The sequence below is a fragment of the Trachemys scripta genome, chromosome 15 (genome assembly GCF_013100865.1).
Source record: "Trachemys scripta elegans isolate TJP31775 chromosome 15, CAS_Tse_1.0, whole genome shotgun sequence".
Classification (NCBI taxonomy): Eukaryota; Metazoa; Chordata; order Testudines; family Emydidae; genus Trachemys; species Trachemys scripta.
In genome coordinates, this window is record NC_048312.1 from 16,135,885 (window position 1) to 16,159,118 (window position 23,234).

Sequence of the window (23,234 nt, forward strand, 5' to 3'; positions counted from 1 at the left end):
TAGAGTGTTGGTATTTCAAAACTAAATAAAACATTTGGCAAAAAATCAAATGCATATAAAACAACCAAAACCAATCAGACTAACACAGCCTATTAATAAGTGCAGAAAAAAGTCACCTGGGATACAGGTAAAAGAGCGAATTCCCACATGACAAAGGAGAGGATTATTCTATGTCTGAAGACGTCTCTCAATTACTATCTGAGCCTCAGTAGTATTCTGACCACAATTATTTTTTCTAAAATGTTCTTTCTGCAATGGCTCATTGTATCACCAAGAAGAATCCACCTCTGCAACCTGCATTTGCTGCTTCTGAGTTGTCCGACCATCAGCAAATGGGTGGGCATGTGTCAGCACATGACCAACAATCAGTAGCATTCAGTGAGGTCATAATTTTAGGCAGCAAACACACATTCTGCATTAACCAATATGATGAATTCAAGCCAGGAATTTTTAACCAAAATTACTATTAAAAGCAGTGCAAACACGTTGTACTACCACCTTTTCGATATAGTACTATTCCTGAACTTGACGCCCACATCCCATTAACAGGGTCTGTGCATCAGTGGAAACACAAATTGCTATAGCAGACTATTGGATGAAATTTTAAAAGATAAGTAATAGGAGTGCCATAGGCTACATTAATACTAGAACTGACGAATTTGCCATCTACAGAAATTGCTATGTAGCCAAGAAAATATGGGAAACAAATATATTTCCTTTTTATTTATTTCTCTATTTTTGATCTAAAATAACTCAAATTTGACAGATGCAGCAATGAAACAAATGAATTTGAGTGTGCATATCCCATTATTCATTGTGATATGTTTTCTTCTGTCTATTTAGTATATCTATGTTTTTGTATAAATATCAATTCCTTACAAAGAATTGCTGGACACAGTAGAAGATCTTATTAATAAAAGAACTTGAAATCAGCTAGAGGAGCACAGTGCTTTCCCCTTGAAGGCAACATAAATAAATGTGGTGCTCAATAAAAAGGCAGAATCCTTGGACTATTTTACAACTCAGAGATTTTTTGTATGGGCTACTGGATTATTACACTTTTTTATACTGTAAATATTTCATGGGCTAAGAGAATAAGGCAAAATTCATTAGTACAGATCACAACATTATGATGTGTAGTATCATAGTACATAGATCAAAAGTACAGGAAGGTATTATGTCTTTTTTAAAAGGCACCAACCATTTTAATGGCTGTTTTATTATTGTATAAACACAATATATTTTCAGATTACCAAACCTGTAAACTGTAGTAGAGGGGCTTTCAGGAAAAAAGGTCAAAATGATTCATATCCCCAGGGGTCTGAACAGGAAAAGAGAACTAAGTTTTAATGGAAGGGGATGAAAATGCAGAAAACAGCCCTTAAACACAGCTATAAGATAAGCCTTATCATAAATGAGACCTCCTGCTGAATAAGAAGTCACTACTGCCTTCCTTTACTGATGGCTTTTTGTGTGAAAAGAATATTAATATCTACCATCTGCTTTGAGATTCTTGTGACTGAGTAATGCAGTAATAAGATTCCCTGGAGTTTAACAAAAAAAGATGGGGAGTACATACAAACCACAAGGTCACTAATTCAAGACATCTGTATCTCATTGTTTCTACATTCCACATTTTTCCAGCCATGCATTTTCTATTACACATACTTCAACCATAAAGCTGCTGCTGCTGCCGCCGCCGCCTTATAAGGGGAATTGTTTTGTCAAATAAAATAAGATTGAGGTCTTCCAGGAGAGTTCTTAAATGGAGATGCTTCCAAAGTTTAGCTCAATGTGCCAGTCAGCTACTCTTTCTACTCTCATTTGGCTCTGACAGTTCTTTTCCTACTGTTTACAGCTACTCTGTACTGGAGTCCAGTGGCAGAAGCCAAGATGAAACATCATTGCAAGCATGATCATGAAAATAGCACAAATGCTGGACAGGGCTTCCGCAGGCCAAGAAGCCTCAAACTGCCTCCCTTTTTCCCCACCAGCTCCACAAATATCAGTAACAATTGTGCTAGGGAAGCGATAAAGATGCAATTAAAATGATTGCAACCTCAAAATGCAAGACAGCCACATTTCTTATAAATCTCAGATCTGACAGTAGCAAAACAAACAAAAAAAAAGAAAAAAACAAACCCCCACAAAACATATGCTAGTTTAGATTCCCCCTCTCCTTAAATATAAGCAACAACAAATATTGGAGAAAGCATAAATCTTAAAGTGATATATGGCTGCATAGCAGCCGAAAGCTATTCAGAATTTATCGTTTAGAATTACTTCCTGACACTGACACAATATTAACTGTGTCCTTTTGCACATCTACCCTGCCTCCACACTCAAGGCAGCTCCTTGTTGCAATCAACAGTAATGTAACAAAGTGAAAAGTAATGAGGAAATAAAGTACAACACAGGGCATGGTTATCATGAGATAACCATACCCCGGGGACATCATGAGCTCTAATCTTCTAACAGGATGAATATTTTACATGTAACAATGCAGCCTGGATTGTTTTACAGCTAATATAACAGTGTGAATACATATTTTCTGTGCAAGGAAAAAGAGATGAAGTTGGCAGTTTAAAATACTGAACAGAAATTTCAGCTGAGCTGTGTGGTTCACACAGATTAATCTACTTCTTTAGAATGTTCATGAGGTAATCAGAATGCTCCTTTTCTGTTCAGAAAATTTTTTTGAAAAATACTTGCCATTTTTATACACTACTGTACATACACTACCAACAAATAAGATGACTGAGAAAGTATGGTCAGATATTCACAGCACATAAAACATTGCTCAGCGATTTTCCTGGCAGAGTTTCAAATAATACTAGTGTGGTGATGTTCTGTTTTTGGTGGGGGGAAGAGCTTGAGGCCAGGGAGAAGAGAGATCATTTCTTTCATACTCAATTTCAGAACCTTTTTCTTCCTACCCACGCTGGTGTATGGGATGCTCCAAATCTCATAAAACTCTCAAATAACTGAGCGCTCAAACATCAGAGTGAACAATTCAATGAAGGTGGCACAGCAGGACCACAGACAGCTGGGTCCCTGTGTTCATCATTAAACCACAGGGCAAGGTGGCTTTACTGTGCAGAGGTGGGGATAGGATGAGGAATGTAAGAAAGCTTACAGAAAGTCAAGCACGACATCTGACTCTTCTTCCACTTGCCCAAAGCCTTCTGTATTATTCCCATACTGACCCCATTTACACACCAAAGCCTCCTGGACTACTGCCTGGGCTAGTTACTAAATCCCACCCGTGTAATCTCTCTGTTGATGACCAGGTTGAGAAAGGCATCCTGGGTTTCTAAACTCACATGGCTAACCCTCTGATACTTGGCACCACGCAAGGCACTGAATTTAGCCATATGAAGTGGAAATCCATCAACTTTATGAAAAAACTCGCACAGATACAGACAGACATCTTCCTCTCCAAGTGCAAACAGATGAACATCATACCAAATGGACTGAAGATAAAAAATCCATTGCAATTGACATACTACACTGACTATGGTGAGAGATTGTGCCACACGCTCTCAAAGAAACTGAGGAATGACCTGATCAGCATCCTGTACAGCAAACAGGAGAAGATCAAGAATGAGCTCTCAAAACTGGAGACTCTCATACAAAACCAACCTTCCACGTGGCTGGACTTTACAAAAACGAGAGAAGCCATTTACAACGCACACTTTACTTCTCTACAGAGAAAAAAGGACAGTAAACTATCTAAGCCTCTACATGCCACAGGGGGCTACAACAGTGGTACCCTTAACTCACCCAACAATATTGTTAATCTATCCAACCACACACTTAGCCTGGCAGAAGAGTCTGTCCTATCTCGGGGACTCTTTCTGCCCCCCCCATCTCCACGCACATGATATAATTCTGGGGTGATCTGGAAGCCTACTTTCGCTGTCTCTGGGCACGTCTTCACTACCCGCCGAATCGGCGGGTAGCAATCGATCTATTGGGGATCGACTTATCGCGTCTAGTGAAGACGCGATAAAATCGATCCCCGATGGCTCTTCCATCGACTCTGGAAATCCACCGCGGCAAGAGGCGGAAGTGGAGTCGACGGCGGCGCGGCAGCAGTCGACTCGCCACCGTCCTCACAGCCAGGTAAGTTGACCTAAAATACGCCACTTCAACTATGCTATTCACGTAGCTGAAGTGGCGTATCTTAGGTTGACACTCCCCTCCCCCCCCCCCGTAGTGTAGACCTAGCCTCTGACTCACGGAATATTTTCAACACACCACTGAACAGTGCACTAACCCACAGGAACCCTCCTACTAACACTACAAGAAGAAGAATTCTGCATGGACTCCTCCTGACAGTCGAAATGACAGAGTGGACTTCTACATAGAGTGCTTCCACAGATGTGCACAAGCTGAAATTGTGAACAAACACCATCACTTGCCCCATAACCTCAGCCATACAGAACACAACACCATCCACAGCCTCAGAAACAACTCTGACATTATAATCAAAGGGGCTGACAAAGGAGGTGCTGTAGTCCTCATGAACTGGTCGGAGTATGAACAGGAAGCTGCCAGGCAACTCTCCAACACCACATTCTATAGGCCACTATCCTTCGATCCCACTGAGGAGTACCAAAAGAAACTAACACCATCTGCTCAAGAAACTCCCTGCTATAGCACAGGAACAAATCTACACAGATACACCCCTAGAGCCCTGACCAGGGGTATTCCACCTGCTACCCAAGATCCATAAACCTGGAAATCCTGGACGCCCCATCATCTGAGGCATTTGCACTCTTACAACAGGATTATCTGGCTAGTTGGACTCTCTCCTCAGACCCTACGCTATCAGCGCTCCTAGTTATCTTCGAGACACCACCAACTTCCTGAGGAAACTACAATGCATTGGTGATCTTCCTGAAAACACCATCTGGCCACCATGAATATAAAAGCTCTTTGCACCAATATTCCACATGAAGAGGGACTACAAGTTGTGAGGAACAGTATCCCTCATGAGGCCACAGCACACCTGGTGGCTGAGCTTTGTGACTTTGTCCTCACCCACAACCATTTCAGATTTGGGGATAACTTATACCTTCAAGTCAGCGGCACTGCTATGGGTACCTGCATGGGCCCACAGTACGGCAACATTTTTATGGCTGACTTAGAACAACGCTTCCTCAGCTCTTGTCCTCTGGCACCCCTCCTCTACTTGTGCTACATTGATGACATCTTCATCATATGGACCCACTGGAAGGAGGCCCTTGAAGAATTCCACCTGGATTTCAACCATTTCCACTCCACCATCAACCTCAGCCTGGACCAGTCCATACAAGAGATCCACTTCCTGTACACTACAGTGCAAATAAGTGATTGTCACATAAACACCACTCTATACCGGAAACCTACTGACCGCTATACTTACCTACATGCCTCCAGCTTTTATCCAGGTCACATCACATGATCCATTGCCTACAGCCAAGCCCTAAGATACAACCGCATTTGCTCCAATCCCTCAGACAGAGACAAACACCTACAGGATCTTTATCAAGCCTTTTTAAAACTAAGTACTCACCTGGGGAAGTGAGGAAACACACTGACAGAGCGAGACAGGTACCCCAAAGTCACCTACTACAGGACAGGCCCAACAAGGAAAATAACAGACTAGCCATCACGTACAGCCCCCAGCCAAAACCTCTCCAGCACATCATCAACGAACTACAACCTATCCTGGAAAATGATCCCTCACTTTCACAGACCTTGGGAGGCAGGCCAGTCCTTGCTTACAGACAGCTCCCCAACCTGAAGCAAATGCTCACCAGCAACTACACACCACAGAAACACTAACCCAAGAACCAATCCCTGTAACAAACCCTGTTGCCTACTCTGTCCCCATATCTACTCTAGCGACATCATCAGAAGACCCAACCACATCAGCCACACCATCAAGGGCTCATTCACCTGCACATCCACTAATGTGATCTATGCCATCATGTGCCAGCAATACCCCTCTGCCATGTACATTGGCCAAACCGGACAGTCTCTACGTAAAAGAATAAATGGACACAAATCAGACAGAAGGAATGGTAACATACAAAAGCCAGCAGAACACTTCAATCTCCCTGGACATTCAATAACAGATTTAAAAGTAGCCATCCGTCAACAACAAAAACTTCAAAAACAGACTTCAAAGAGAAACTGCAGAGCTACAATTCATTTGCAAACTTAAAACCATTAATTTGGACTTGAATAAGGACTGGGAGTGGCTGGCTTACTACAAAAGCAATTTTCCCTCTCTTGATATTGATACCACCTCACCAGTTATTAAGACTGGACCACATCCACCCTGACTGAATTGGCCTTGTCAACACTGGTTCTCCACTTGCAAGGTAACTCCCTTCTCTTCATGTGCCAGTATATTTATACCTGTATCTAATTTTCACTCCAGGCATCTGAAGAAGTGGGGTTTTTTACCCACGAAAGCTTATGCCCAAATAAATCTGTTAGTCTTTAAGGTGCTACTGGACTCCTCATTGTTTTTGTAAATTCAGGACAGTGTGTCCAAGATATTTTGAGGATTCCATAACTTCTCTTATGGATACCAATTTCTCAGATTAACTCAGTTTGCTTTTTTCTTTTGTTGCATTTTGTGCAGTGGTGTCATGTCATGATCAAGTAACTTTCTAGACTTCAATGTAAAAAGTCTGATTTTTCAGCCATTTGCTGTTTCAGCAGATCTCATGGAATTCAGTCCCACCCATCACCATTTCAACAACAAACCCAATTAATCAAACCTACCCAAAATTTACCAAATTAAAGGTCTGAATGGAGCACCAAAAGAACATACCCACTTCTCATGACTACTTGCCAACCCTTCTTCCTAGAATCCCTTTATCTTCATTACAGAGACTATGGGCAAATTAGTAGGATGTATGGTTGTATCTACACAGCAAAAGACGACCCACAGCAGTGAGTCTCAGAGCCTGGGTCAGCTGACTCAGGCTTACAGGGCTTTCACTGGGGGGCTAAAAATAAGTAGTGTAGATGTTTGGACTTGGGCAGGCGCTCGGGCTCTGAGACCCTGACTCCTCACCAAGGGAACAAAAGAAAGGGCCGAGTTTGCTGTATGCCAAACTCCACTGTACTAAAATGTGCTTATCCACACAGAGTTTCCTCCAAGTCAGCAAGAAGAGTGTTGCTTTCTAAATATACCACTTCAGAACAGGAAATAGGCTGAGAAGAGGTTAGCAAACTCCATACTGTTTTGAAGTGGTATATTTAGGAAGCAACACTAATGAAGAGGTTAGAAAACTAAAAACCGAATTTTTTTCCCCAGCATGCAGCTCTGTCATTAAAAATCAATAACGTTAAAGGTGACAAACACCTGTGATGACATGGAGAATTGGGTTAAACTAGAAATGTCAAAGAATTTGTTTTTCAAATGAAGATGCGAAGACAAAGCTGTGGAAGCAAACAATCCAGGCTTTAACAATCCTCACGGTTTCTCATCCAATTCTTTCCTCACATGGTTGTACCTGTGTCAATCTAACAGGATGTCATTATGCCAGGGTAGAGAAGACTGAAATATGCATGCAAACAAACCTTCAGCATTTTGTGGATCAGCCTATAAATGCACTTCCCATTGTTTGTAGCATCACATGCTTGGATATTTCCCTCCCTTTGTTAGAGTGTAATGAAACGAATAGTAAAGATAGTAAACAGGAACTGCAAAATAATGCTATCTATTGGTTACACAGCAGAAAGCATTGTCAAAATAGTTTTCAATCTCTCTTTTAATGGTTATTTTGCTGCACCATTTTATATCAGCAACTGCAATAATAATCATGTTTGCTGTTTATATGGAAAACTAATTTACATTTATATACTACATTTCTTTCATGACTACTTCTAATTTCATGACATGATGAGTTCACATATTTGATAGGAATGGCTTTGCACCATTAACATACTAAGAATCTTATTTCAGCAGGGTACTCAGTGTTGAAGCAGTATCAACATTGAAAAAACATTAGTCAACATGTACATCTTTCAGGGGGATATACCTGTCCCTTTGTTCATGGAAGTCTGACCCGAAACACAAAAACAAATTACAGTTACCTACTGACCTAGTGTAGTTCTTTGTATTTTTTACTCCTATTGTTAACATTAGTTGAAGATAGCCTTCCAAACTATCTTAATGCGATTATGCTAGTAGATCAGGAGTTGGCAACCTTTGGCACGTGGCTCACCAGAGTAAACCGCGGCTGCACATCCCTCGGCCCACGCCGCTTCCTGCAGCCCCCATTGACCTGGAGCAGCAAACCGCGACCAGTGGGAGCCGTGATCTGCCGAACCTGCCGGTAAACAAACTGGCCAGGCCCACCAGGGTGCTTACCCTGGCCAGCCGCGTGCCAAGGTTGCCGATCCCTGTAATAGATAAATGCTTCCATAAGTATAATATATATACACATTATAACTGACTGAGTTATTTTAAGGCGTTGCTTGGTCAATTTGAATCTCATTTTAGGTATTTGTTAACAAACAAGAAGGAACCCATGGTATCCTTTCTGATCTCTTTTCAGTTCAGATGTTGTATAACCTGATTTACAGAGGTACTGAACATTCAACATCAGATAGATCTGTGGTTACTCAGCACTTCAAAAAAGTTAAAAAATAAAAATAATAAAAAGATTCAAGCACTGTAGTGTTTAAAATTGCTGTTTAGCTGGCAATTATGTAGTAAGGCAGCCTTGCAAAAATTCTACAACTTCACTTGTCCAGAGCAAGTTATTGTATTTGGTGGGTGCAAAGTGTGCTTTTCCCCTCCAATCATCATAGTAAAAGGTGGGGAAGTAGTTTTTGAGCCAATCCTGAGAGTGGTGCAAGGCTATAGTAAGCCTATGGCAGCTGCTTCTTAACTCATCTGAAGTTTCTTTTTGGCATTTGCATTTTTTTGCTAGCAGGGTTCCTCAGAAGTCAAAGTATGTGCAACAGCTTTCGATATTGAGGTGTGTGTGTGTGGGGGGGGGGGATGGGGGAGGAAGGTCTGGCTTTTCACTCTCTTTACCCTATTGGAAGATGATGGCATTTTGTTGTTATTCTCCAATGGTATCATTAAATATCACTAGTGGACTGGCTGAAAGACTGAACAATGCAGTCAGAATCCCTGCCTCCAGCACCCACCCTAAATAACTAAGCACACCACCTTTGCAACATGGGTGATCTTTGATCCTGTCAGCAATAGCTGAAGTCCATCCTGAACATTAAACCTTGTCACTCTATACAGACAATGGCTTATAGCCTCTGCTTCAATAAGCATTTCGCATTTAAAGTCTCGCTATTCTTAGCTCCCAAGTATAGCCATTTAACAAAGCAGATTTTTCATCAAACATTTCTTCTATATCCTTTGATGCTGCAGATCTAGCACAAGCCTGCAACTCACTAAATCAACAAAGAAAATCCTGCACATGAAGCCTCCCTGGGGTTATTTCTTTTACACCAGAGAAGCAGGTTACCAGAGAGGTAGATTGCATCAAGGAATGGGCACCCAAATACCCCAAGAGAATGTGCTTCAATATGGAAATAAAACCCCATCTGACCACACACCCCAAAGTTGTCACCTACCATCCCACGCTGGAAACCAGGTGGGGTCTCATCAAACAGCTACAATGCATGCTCGATGGGGACCACATCCTGACAGAAATCTTTCCTGAATCCCCTCTTCTAGCCTTCAAATAAGAACCCCCCGAACCTCAATGAGAAGCAAACTCCCCACAGACCAGGACACGCCAACTCAAAGCGGCCCAGATCCTGCCAGAACAACAGATGCAAAATCTGTAGACATACCACCACCCACAACACTCCTTTCCAAGATCCAAAGGTCCTACACATGCCTATCACAACATGTGCTGTACCCAGGAGCGCCACCAGCTTTTCTGCTGCCCTAGGCGGCAGAAGGTACCGCCGCCAAAATACCGCCGTGGTTGCCGCCCCCCAAATTGTAGCGCCCTAGGTGACCACTTAGGTCGCCTAATGGGTTGCGCCGGCCCTGGCTGTACCTCATCCAGTGCACTAAATGCCACAAGAACAACTACGTAGGTGAAATAAGACAATCACTATCAGTGTTCCCTTTAATTTTTTACATCCAGGTGCGGAATGAATTTTGTTATGTGCACCAATATGGAGGTAATGTGTGGCGGGGGTGGGGCCGAGGGGTTCGGAATGTGAGAGAGGGCTCAGGGCTGGGGCAGAGGGTTGGGGTGCAGGCTCTGGCTGGGGGTGCAGGCTCTGGGATGGGGCCAGTGATGAGGGGATTGGAGTGTAAGAGGGGGCTCAGGCCTAGGGGAGTGGATTGGAATGTAGGGGGTGAGGGCTATGGCTGGGTATGAAGGCTCTGGGGTGGAGCTAGGGATGAGGGGTTCAAGGTGTGGGAGGAGCTCATGGTTGGGGTGCAGTGAGGGCTTTGGCTGAGGTGCGGGCTCTGGGGTGAGGATAAGGGGTTTGGGGTACAGGCTGCCCTGGGGCTGCAGCAGCTCAGGATGTGGGGGGCGCCTTTCCCAGGCTGTGGCAGCTCCGGCAGGGTGGGACTGGGCGGGGGGAGGGATTCCTCTGTTTTGGGTTGGAGAAATAGTACTGCCGCCCCAGCCCGCTGTCACATGCAGCTCCCCTCCCCGCAGGCCCTCTAGCCCAGCAAAGTTCAGGGGAAGGGGCCGCCAGTGGGGCACCCCCTGGCACAGACACCCCCCCCCCCACACACACACACCACTGCAGACACCTCCAGCTTCACGGGCTGCCAGCCAAATGGGCAATTTTGCATGGGGGGGGGTCTGCCTTCTGCCCCCTGCGCCCACGGGGGAGGCGCTCGCAGGTGGGGTTGAGCTTCCCATGGGAGGGGTAAAACCCCCCTCGGCTGCATCAGCCACTGGAATTACGCACCCGGCCGAGCTCCGTGCATGGACACACATGTCCCATGGACCACGCAGGGGATCAGCCATCACCTCCCCAAGCCCACCGGCTGGCTCCCAAGGCTGGGCAAGCTCGGGGGCGGGCCCAGTGGGATGGGGGGCAGTGGTTGCGGGGAGCCTGGGACAGCGTGGCACTCCATCCCACGGGACGCAGTGGGGTGGCGGCTCGGGCACCTCCCACTAACTCACAGTCGCTCATTAAACTCACCAGATGAGTTGGCTGCAGCACAATGGGCGGATGGTGGTGGGGCAACGCCACTGCTTGGCTCAAGGTTTTAATTCCTCTCCACTGCATGTAACCCCTCCTACCCCCTGACAGTTCCAGCTGGGCTGGGGGAGGGACGCCTCTCCCCCCTCTGACAGGGCTGGGCGAGGGGCACCTCTCCCCGCCTGCCTGGCCTGTGATAGCCTGCTGCTATCTTCCATCACTGTGCTCTCAAATGAACTCACATTGGAAAAAAAATATCAAAGTGATCACTCTATATCTGACCTCTCAGTCCTCATCCTTAAAGGAAACCTGCACAACACCTTCAAAAAACAAGCTTGGCAGGTTAAATTCATAACTTTGCTAAAAATCAAGGACTGAATACAGACACTGGATTAACGGTTTATTACAACAATCTATAATCCACTAACCCCACCACCATCTTTCTTCCCCCTTTCCCCTCAATGATTGGAAAGGTGTTAACTGGTCACGTCACCTTCAATGCCCCCTTGAAATATGAAAAGTCTATTATTCACTCAGCTCTGTCTGGAAGTACAATTCAGGAGGCTGTCACTACAGTCTGTAATTTGAGAGTCTTTCATAACCTATCAGTATTCTTGGGGTAAACTAGCAACAGATTTAATAAAGCCAGCTATTCTAGTTGAAAGCTAGCCAGATGGCAGCGAGCCGGGCATGAGGCAGGGTGGAGGAAGAAAGAGGTCAGCAACTCTAAATACAGTACAGCTAACAAAGCAATTAAAACTAAAGGGTGGGGAAGCCCCAGTGTGGAATAATGAACTTTGCAGAGTAGAGCATAGCAATGGTGGAAGAAGGAGTACACACTAAGTGTCCAACTTGGTTTCTGTGTTGGGCCAGTTAGTGTGTGTGTTCAGAGAACAATATATGCATTATCTCAGCCACAACAAATCAGTTCACTAGTTTCAGCTTTAGTAAACAGCAATCTACTTTTGCTGTGGATTTAGTTTCCCTGATTTGCAGGTTAACAAAATCCCTCTTTATAACCAATCAACAAAGCGGAGTCCAAATAATGGTTGGAGTGGGGGGCATCAAACTTGTCAAAAACTGACTCCCTGATAAAGATACTGAGTCTTCCAGCTTTTGGTTTTCTTTTTATTAATTAGACCATTCAAATTACTGCTTGACGATGCTTGTTAGAGTTCAGCTGAAGATACCAGCAGACCTTTAAAACACCATCTCCTCTCACTCCAGCTGAGTGTAGGGGCTATTTGGTCCTTCATCTATTCCCTGGAGCAGCGATGTGGGGGATTGGTTTGGTGTTCACACATCTCTGAAGTGCTCACTTTCTCTTTCTACTGTTGCAGTTCTTAGAACCAGGTCATTTATCCTAAGCAGGAGCAGCAAGCACTGAAAGACTACTGGTATCTTCACAGCTGGAGTGAGTCTGCCTTGATAAAACATTTCTCCTTTTAAACTTCAATTGGCTAAAAAAAGTTCCATTTTCCCTCCCCACCTTATCACAGGAGTTTCTAAAATGAAAATAAATAGCCTAAACTGGCAAGGAAGCTATGGTTTTGTGCACCTAAAGACCTTGAAAGTGTTTTATCCCTAATCCTTTATTTAAAAATTTCAGGGGGGGGGGGCGGGGAGTGAGTGATGGTGACTGGATTATGACCAATGGAGGTCAGTGAAGCAGAGGGAACTATAATTGTAACAGTGTCACATTTGTTGACAGGATTCTAGAAAGATATAATGAACTTAATTCCAGCACCCTCTTCTCCAAATAAGAGTGATTTTCCAAACTTGTGCAGAAAAGAAGTTGGGGGAGGAGGATTCTGGTCTGTAGGTGGTAGGAAGTTTGGGGAATACAGTGCTGGAGGGCTAGCCGTCCCTACTGGGGAAAAATTACAGTTGTGGTGCATTGTCTGTGATGTCTAGTGATTCCAGAAGCAAGGAGCACACTTGAATGGAGTAGAGGATGTGTACTATTAGATACCTTAACCTTTTATATCCTCTCTTTTGTGATGGGTACATGTACTTAATATGCCTATTACATATCAGTTAAGGTTGTCTGTACAACCATATAGCACCACTTATGGTTAAGCTTGATCAATACTTATAGGACCCTGTTTTCAGTTGCTTAAAACTTGGCCAAACTGACCATTTAGGCTGAAATGTTCCATGCCAGGTATCTGCTTCAGGCTGGTTTGAGAAATTTCAGTGATAACGGTTCATCCATTTCTCAGAAAGAGATCAGGAAAAATATGTTTTGCCCAGGTTAAAAATAATTCTCACAATCATTTCCATTAAGTTCTAAAGATTCAGTATTTGGAACAGGGACTTGTGGGTAAGGGGTCATCCTCGTGTCAGGAATGTGCTTTCTGCAGTCCATGAGAATCCACCCAAATTTGGCCAAGTCATAAGAATTTGAAAAAAATCTCAGTTTGCACATATTCAGTAGAGGGTAAGCAGCTTCTGGCAGATAGAATTTTTAGAGAATTTATCTGCACTGGACATGTTCCATCTCTTCACAGCTCCATTGAACTGTGCGTGTACCATCCCCTGGAGTAAATGAGCATGCTGCATCCTGGGGCTGAGCAGGCTTCTCCTGCAATTACTCCTCCTGCTATTAACTACTGCAGTGCTGGGGACCAGAATTGAGAAGCAAGTCTCTCTTGGGCTCTCAATGTTCCCCCAGCTGGCATCTAGGCACTATGGAGGAAGAGGAAGCAGTCACACTAGAATGCAGAGGAGGTTTGAGAAATTGGGGGCAAGAAGCCAGGGTGGGGCAGATAGGGCAGGGATGCAGGTCCATAAGGATCTATAACCACTATAGAACACTACTCTAGAGAACCTGGAATTAAACCCAGGAATTTAGTCTCTACATTTTTCTGCATCCTCAAATAGCCATGAAACTCACTGGCAAAGACAGAACATCCGTCCCCCGAAGTGACCAGTCCACACAGAGGATAAACAGACTACCAATGCCACTCTGTTAGCTCAAGTAGCAGAAGTCTGTGCTGTGGATCTGAAGGTCCAAACCCAGATAACCCAAGCTGGGGATCAATGCGGTTCCAACTAGATGTAATTTTTGTTTTCAAATTTTGGTTCAAACACACACACGAAATTACATCCAAAACCACTATGGTAATAAAACATTAAGGTTGCAAAGACAAGCACGGACCTTAGAAAATTCTTGTACAACCTTAATCCAGGTTCCTTGTGAGTACACATTATGATTCAGTCTTTAATTACATTCTCACGTATGACCCTTGCCTTATTCAGTGGACGGGAAGTTATTTGGTACTTCTTTTTATCCTCAACTTTCAATGTGGTCCAATACCAACACATATGCTCTATGACACTCAAAAAGAAAAGTACTGATCACCAGTACAAAATGTTTCTATTTTACTATTATTTATTATCTTCAAAGGGCAGAATTGATCCAACTTTTCTTACTAGATATCTATAAGGAGAAAGACTGTTTAATTGCATTAAAAAAAACAAAAAGCAAAACCACAACCAAATGCCAACACAGAGAATTTTAATGGTCTCCCAATAAAGTATTAATTCTATTGTTTCCCCATTGTGTCTACTTTGTCATCGTCTAGGTTTACTGTTAATTCTATTAAGAACTGCTGAAATCTCAGTCACACTTGTTCTCCGTCTGGGTATTAACTCCACTTTCCCTGAGCAATATACACCGATAATAGCTATGAAATAATTCATATTCTTGTGAGTGCTAAACAATCATCTGAGATGACATATGAATTGTGTCTCAGTTCGGATTCTCCTCTGATCACTGACAATTCTTGTTTGATTCCTGTGATGCACGTCTTCAGGTAGCTGACTATTCAAATGATATTCAAGTCCTCATTACCATCCTCATTCCCCACTGATTCGAATTCTCCCTGTTCACCTGATCTGGTGACCAATGTGAACAGCTTTCAACTATTTCTTTCAGTGGTAAAGTAATTCCAGTTACATCCCCCACCCCCATTTATCTTCATCCTTTCATCTCACTCTTGAACTTTATTCAATATCTCCAACAGTTCTAAAATCTTATTTCCCATTATCTAGCCCTTAATTCCCAAAAGCACTTCCTTTAAATGGCTAACGCTTCTACAGCCTTTCATCAGTCACATCTTCAGATACTCAGGGCTTGTGTATACTGCTCCACAGTTCAGACTACGGGGGTGTGACTAGCATTGTGCACCAAAGTGGTGTGCTGTAACTCCCCTGTGTGGATGCCGCAGATGTGAAATAAAAGGTTCCTAGTTTGCATTAATAGAGTCCTTTTCAAACAGGACTACATTAATGCAAATTAGCAACCTTTTAGTTCCCCACATGGGGGAGTTGTAGCACACCACTTTGGTGTGCACTGCTAGTCACACCACCATAGTCTGAACTGCGGGGCAATGTAGACAAGACCTTAGTGTCTAACCATTGGCTTTTGCAGTTTGTGTTTTTCACTACTCATCTCATTTAATCGATATTGCCAGACTCCATCAAATATATTTTGCTGCGTTGATCAAGTTTCCAGGTTCTGAACACTGTTCCCCATCACTCCATTGCCCCGTCACACTGATTTCCTTCTGGGTTCTTATTTGGTTTTAGTGCTAAAAATCTTAATCCTGATCTCTCAGCTAAACTACTGCAGCTCACTAATCAAATCTTGATGCTCCGGTAGCTGTCAGTGTATTGTTTACAATAATGGTGCCTGTACTGTTAGGACAACGCTTTGTATTTGACTGGGTTTTTATTCCTGTGTCTTTATTAGCTTTGTTACGTCAGGAGACCGACAGTATTTGTTCACATTAAATTGGCAAACCAAATCCTGAATCAGAATTTTTGTAGTTGTCCAGAAGTCTGGTAGTCAAAAAATGTATCACAAATTAAGGGTGGAAGAACTTAGAGATATTTCAATGGAAAGATTTCCTATTCTGTAAGAAAGAGATGCTGAGAGACGCACTACAAGAAATTACTAGATAATAAGACAGCCCTCTAGTTTCTGGAAGAAACAAAAATAAAAAGAGAACTGTAGAAAGTATATGAAATGGAGTAACATTCAGAACTTTGAATACCCATGCCTGTTAGTAAAAGCACAAGAGCTATAGCTTTTGCCTGTGACAAGCCACTATACTGTGATAATTTAGTGCTAATAATTCTATGCACTTCATTGCTTTCTTGTTTCTCCCTCTTCACCTTTTGATCTGTAAAGTTTTATAGACTTACCTCAAGTCGGCTGCTATTAAATTAAATCCATTGTAAAGGTGTCCTTCTGATGAAACTTTCTTCAAGTAAGAGAAGCTGTCCAAATCCGTAGTCAAGAAGTTTCTTACAAGTGCACCTAAGAAGAAGAGGAAGGATTTAGAGTTAGTTAGAATGAGTTGCATATGGAAAGTGAGGATAGCTAATCTGGCAAATTCAGTCAAACAAGCAGAACACAAGGTTTAGGATTCCTGTTATTGATGAGGGGCAAAATATGGAAATTAGGGTTTTCTATAGTGCTCACATTAAACCAATATAGCAATTATGACACTTATTTTTACTCTGAGGAAAAAACTGCAACGGATTTATGTTTGAGGAGCCTGCGGTATTAGATGTTCTCACATATTACCACTCTCCTCAGTCTTTTATTTCATTTCCTCTACATGTTCCTTGTAGCCCTGGCTTGGTATACAACTAATGTGGCTCATTTATTTGATCTATTTAATGTCATATTTTTCCACGGAAGGACCTCATGACCCTGAGTTTACAAGCAGATTTTTTTCTTTTACTATAAAAATATAATGAGAAAAAGTCTCCTAAAAGACGAAAATGCACATTTTTCCATTTCCTATTATGTTTTGCTCACAAAAGTGTCCTAGGAATGCATCAATCTAAAACACAGAGCTCAACCACAAGAAGTTTCAAGTAAGAGCTTGTTACATATTCTTCAGAGGAGGAGGACGGGGTGTACAAAAAAAGGTTTCTACAAGCCTTGTTAATAGCTATTATTACCACTTCATTGGATGAGAAAAGGGGGTTAAAACAGTACTTAGTTAAGGTTGTAACAAACATTCCATTATATAGTCACTCATATTTTCATTTCCTCATTGTGACGCCCTACCTCTTCCCTTTGCATTTGTATCAATCTTCGGCTGCAAGTAGTTTGTCAAGGCAGCCATCTTGCCTTTCTTACTGATTCCAAGCCACGTCCCGCCTTCTCTTCCTTCCTCCATATCCAAACCTACAGCAAATAGAGGCATAAGCAGAAATAAGACAGATTCACTACTTTGCTGCTTCATCTCATTTCAAAAGCCTTAAATCACAGTTCCTTAATAAAAATTGAGTTTAGCTAGTGCTGGATAGATGCCTAGAGTCCCAAGCTTTTTTGTTTGTTTGGAAAGTAAAAATGAAATGAGTTAAAACTAAATCAGCATTTTGCAATTGTGCAATATTCACCATTTAATAAAATCACAGTGATGATAGGAAAAAAAGTCAGTAAATTAACCTAAACCAAGATTTAAAAAATTACGACTGTGTTAAAAGGAATATAACTGGGTTATGTAGAGCTAGAATATTTGTTAATTCAAATGCAAATCTCAGGGAAGGATTAGCTGCTGTTGGAAGCATAGGGGCTTGTTGGGGGGTTCTGGATGCAATGGTAATGCCTGCAGGGAGGGTCCAGGTGAAGGTGGTTGGGGCTCAGCGTGTGTGTGTGTGGGCTCAATGGGGAGGTCCAAATGGTGGGGGAGTGGAGCTCAATGGGATGGGGATCCAGGTGCAGCTGGTTGGGGCTCGGTGGGGTGGGGAGCCATCGGTGCAGGGGCATTGGGGCTCAGTAAGGGGAAGGGGGTTCTGAGTGCGGGGGGGGGGGATGAGGCTCAGTGGGAGGGGCTGGTTATGAGGAGGGTCTGGATGCTTGGGGGTCGGGTGGATGGGGGAGCAGCTCGGGTGCAGGGTAGCAGCCACCAGCTGGGTCTTCCCCAGGCCCACCCCCTACCCCACAGTGATTGACCTCTCTGTTGGCTGCCCTGGGCACCAGAAACATACTGCTGGGGAGAATCACAAAACCATTCTTGTGGCTTCCCTTTGCTTCCCCATCAGAAAGTAATTTTTCTGCCCAGATGGGCACGCACATGGGGTGACTCAGAAAATGACAAGGCAGAGCCGCTAGAGCATAGCTTTCTGAAGCATAGTAGCAAAGCTCTGCCCTAAATTTCAGGTGCTGGAGTGACACACTGGACTACTACACCCCAGCTCAGATTTGCGTGGGCCTGGGTGCTAACTGGGTGGGCTGTGGCCCACCTGTGGGCTATGCCCTTGGCATGTAATAGTTTTCTTGATGTCGGATCTGCACACAAGGCATTCCTCCCACTCTTCACTAGGGTTGCCAGGCATCGGTTTTCGACCGTTAAAAGTCTGGTCGGTGGCACAGCAGGGGCCCGGGGCTAAAGCAGGCTCCCTACCTGCCCTGGCTCTGTGCTGCTCCCAGAAGTGGCCACCAGGTCCCTACAGCCTTTAGGCGCTGGGGCAGCCAGGGACTGGGAAACTCCATGTGCTGCCCCCAGCCCGAGTACCGGCTCTACAGCTCCCACTGGCTGGGAACTGTGACCAATGGGAGCTGTTGGTGGCGGCGCCTGTGGACACAAAGGCACCTGGCTGCCCATGTGCCTAGCGGGCACAGGTACCTGGCAGCCACTTCCTCAGAGCAGCGGTAAATGCCTGCAGGACCCCGCACCTCCTCCCCTGCACTCTAACCTCCTGGCCCAACACCGAGCCCCGTCCTGTACTCCAAACCCCTCATCCCCAGCCCCACCCCAGAGCCTGCACCCCCAACCCAGAGCCCATACCCCCTCCCAACCCCCTGTCCCAGCCCAGTGAAAGTGAGTGAGGGTGGAGAAGAGTGGAGAGAGGGGGAGATGGAGAGAGTGGGGGGCAGGGCAGGGGTGTTTGGTTTTGTGCGATTAGAAAGTTGGCAAGCCTACACTCCATTCCACTCAAATCATAAGAAGAATAAAGAATGAATATCAGCCATTGTAGCTATGATGGACAATGCCTGTAAGTTACGGTACAGTAGTACAGAACAAGCAGCAATGTTTTAAGTGTCAAGAATGATCATCAATATTAAGTGACAACAGGCAAGAATGAATTGGATATATTTACTTTTTTGCCTCGCTACTTTCATTTGAAAGAAGTGCATTATTAATTCAAACAGTATACTAATCAGACCTGCACAGATAAGCCCCTTGCACTGAATTGCCTCAAATAAAACCCGGGGTGGGGTGGGGTGGGGGGGAGGAAAAGAGTAAGACATCAAAAATGGATTTTATTATCTATTCCACTTTGCTACAGGCTAGTATTCAGCTAATGTTAGGATTTCAACATCTAAGTATCTTGTTCCTCCCCCCTGGCCGCTATGTAACAAGGGAGGCAGCATCCAGAGTGTCTGGCAGGAATTTTGGAATGTCAGCCAGAATTTCAGAAAGCGAGGAAGCTGCAGTGCAGTGGGAGTAATTGATCCTCACAGACCTCTCTGCCAACGACAACACCACCACATAACATCAATGAAAATTCTTTGCAGAGTCAGAATGTTCTATTTAAACAAGGCTCTGTCTACTTGAGCCTCACATTTTTATATCGGAGAGTATGGAGAGGTCGTCAAATTGAAACTGTATTTAAAGATAGATTCTCTATAAAAAACATCAGCTAGACAACAGCCTAGCACAGGGGTGGGCAAACTTTTTGGGCCGGGAGCCACATCTGGGTGGGGAAATTGTATGCAGGGCTGGGGCAGGGGGTTGGGGTGCAGGAGGGAGTGCGGTGTACAGGAAGGGGCTCAGGGCAAGAGATTGGGGCAGAGGAAGGGTGCAGAGTGTATGGGAGGCTCAGGGAAGGGGGTTGGGGTGCAGGAGGGGTGCGGACTGCAGGAGGGGACTCAGGGCAGGGGGTTGGGGTGCAGGGTGTATGAGGGGACTCAGGGCAGGGAGTTTGGGGTGCAGGAGGGATGCGAGATGCAGGCGGGGTTCGGCCTCCGGCCTGGCGCCACTTACTTAAAGTGGCTCTGGGGTGGCAGCGGCGCGCACCCGGGCCAGAGCAGGCTCCCTGCATGCCTGCCCTTGCCCCACGCTGTGCCGCTCCAGGAAGCGCTGCGGCCCCTGGGGGACGGAGGGAGTGGAGGGCTCTACGTGCTCTGCCCTTGCAACGCCTCCAGGTACCTGGGGGGTACTTGGGGAGGGGGGGATAGCTCAGTGGTTTGTGCATTGGCCTGCTAAACCCAGGATTGTGAGTTCAATCCTTGAGGGGGCCACTTAGGGATCTGGGGCAAAATTGGTCCTGCTAGTGAAGGCAGGGGGCTGGACTCAATGACCCTTTGGGGTCCCTTCCAGCTCTATCTCCATATACCTCCCCTGAAGCTCCTATTGGCCGCAGTTCCCTGTTCCCGGCCAATGGGAGCTGCGTGGGGTGGTGCCTGGAGGCAAGGGCAACGCATGGAGCCCTCTGCCCCCGTGCCCGGGGGCCACAGGGAAGTGGTGCCAGCCGCTTCTGAAAGCGGTGCGGGGCCCGCGGCGCCATGGGGGGCAATCCCGCGGGCCGGATCAAAGCCCTGAGGGGCTGGATCTAGCCCGCATGCCATAGTTTGCCCACCCCTGGCCTAACAACAACAGCCAGGCAGAAAGCTAATAAACCAAAACAACTTTGGTCATTAGTCAAAAAATTTCAAACTGATAAGAAATGAGCCATACATTTTTAAAATTTCATTTCCTTGAGCCTTATTCCATTAAACAATTTTAAAGTCATTGACTATTATTCAGCAATTCCATTTTCCAGAGAGTTATTCATGGTACTAAATAACTAGTTATGTTAGATGGTATAATGCATTTTCACTACACTGCTTGAACTGTGGCTTTTGGAGAACATATGATGAAGAAGAGTGAAGAACATTCAAGTAAGTTTTTTTTGTAGTCAACTAAATGCAACAAAACTCAGTGGACTTTATATAAAATGTGAACATGAGTTGTTACAGCTGATTTACAAATTGTTGTCAAAGTATCCATTGTATGGGTTTACTTCGGCTCTGAATCACTTCATTACAGAGTTAAGGTTTACAAACCACGCATTCAAGTTTTTAAGAAGTTACAGTACAGATTAAAGAAAACATACAAGATAGCAATACAACGAAGGCCTATGCCTCTTTCTAGCCCATAAACTGGTTTTCAACCATCACACGTGAGGACAAGTTCTCATCACCTTTAAATGTTCTTTTATTTCTAACAACGTTTTTGTAGATTTGCAAACAAAAGTACATGGGAAGAGAGATTCAAGACAAGCTTCCATTAAAAAGTTACATACCACTAAGGATCTCATTGCTGCTATCCCAAAAGTCTGCTGATTTTGATGGTCTGTTGTAAAATTCATCTCTATTAGCTGCTAGGATAAGCCTGTAGGACAAGAGGAAGACTATGAATTTCAGATGTTGCATACTTGATCTGTGCACTACTTGTAAATTTTTGTCGTCCTGTGGACAAAAAAATAGTACATGGTCATGTAACTAAAGACTGTACGTAATGCACAGGTCAAATTAAGGTTACACAGGCAACCTTAATTCTGGCATTTCTTAACTTCAGAGAGCTTGATTTAGCAACCTTAATCACATCCTTATAATGTAGTTTGTAATATACTATTGTATATAAAATTGATTTAAATATAGAATGAAGAAGGAAATAGCCTCTTTGTCTTCCATTCACCTTTAAATATCCAGGGCATAGATGGGATGGTCATTCTGTCTTAGACCCATCCCCAAAGTGAAAACTGAGCATCAAGATCATTTGAGTCTTACTTTACTGGTATGTGCTAATCTTTCATAGATAAGGAGAAGCGAAAGGGAAAGAGCAAAGCCTTGTTTCATGCCAGCCAGGAAATGTTATAAGAAGGCAGAGTTTGAGCTTCCTAGGAACATTCTAGAGAAACATTTTAATCCTTACTGAGATTTGGCCACTGCAGCAAACAAAATTCAGGAGGCCCATGGAGGCTCCATAATCAAAGGCTAGTAGGAGGTTAAGAAATACAATATGTAATTGAAAAACATTGTCAGGTGAAATTCTCTGTTTATATTTGGTAATAAGCGTTTCTCACTCTGCGAGCTCTCAGACTGCTGTGCTGTAGCTCTTGACATACTGTCTAAATCTAAATTATACAAGTTTAGCAAGTCAAACAAATATTTCAATAAACCATGCTGGATTTTACTAGGGCTTAGTGAAGATATAAAGATAAGAATTTTTTTTCTAGCTATATGCACGGTCTTCTGTTTTAGGATTTATGTAGTTATAATTGGTGCTTGGAGACTTAACAGGCAAGCTCAGGTACATTTAAAATGTGGCTAGATATGCAAGAAACATATGCAGCAAGGGCATTTAAAAAAATGTTTTAGGCTTTGTGGGAACACAAACCAGTCGAATTAAGAGACTACATAATTTCATGTCAGGCAGGGTGTGAACACAAAGCAGGGTAGGATATGAAAAGTCAATATGGTTAGATTGCCTCAGAGGAATCCAGAACAAGTACTCTGGCTTTTTTAACCTTTAAAACATGACTTCTCTCAACACAATTATTAAACCAATACGCTCATGTACAGTGCATTCCAATACCCACTGGATCATCCCATACTGCCATTTCATCCCCGTGCTAACGGTGAAGCTCTGGAAACAAAATGAAAGTTTGGGCTTCTGTGTCTGTGCATCAGCATCTTTTCTGACAAAAAGACAATAACATTTGCTATTGCTAATAATCTTTGGCAGTCAGCACTGGAAGCTCAACCTATTGTCTTAATGCAACAACTACACAAACTAACAAATACACAAACTAACCAGCCTCAAGAATAAAAAACTGGAGTTGGCAATAATTACTCCATGTCTATATTGAGAATCCGGCTATTAAGATTATCCAAACTTCCTATAGAAATGCAAGTATGCAGATTAGCTTCACTTTAGCATTGTTGAGCTCTTCCCTATCCATAGGGCCCTACCAAAATCACGACCATGAAAAACGCATCACAAACCTGAAATCTTGTGTGTGTGTCCCCATGAAATCTGGTCTTTGGTGTGCTTTTACCCTAT

General features: G+C 43.9%; 1 protein-coding gene across 6 annotated transcripts in view; it reads right to left on the minus strand.

The window, feature by feature from the left end:
- TANGO2 (transport and golgi organization 2 homolog) overlaps positions 1–23,234 on the minus strand; it is a 79,278-nt gene that overhangs the window by 19,715 nt on the left and 36,329 nt on the right. For 5 of the 6 annotated variants that reach the window (XM_034791117.1, XM_034791118.1, XM_034791119.1 and 2 more), the window contains 3 exons: positions 21,472–21,560; positions 17,246–17,365; positions 16,369–16,483 (listed from right to left, as the gene is read on the minus strand). In XM_034791117.1, the coding sequence (XP_034647008.1) occupies positions 16,369–16,483; positions 17,246–17,365; positions 21,472–21,560 (324 nt within the window). The remainder of the gene's footprint in view (positions 1–16,368; positions 16,484–17,245; positions 17,366–21,471; positions 21,561–23,234) is intronic. The other variant, XM_034791122.1, reaches the window with a different exon arrangement.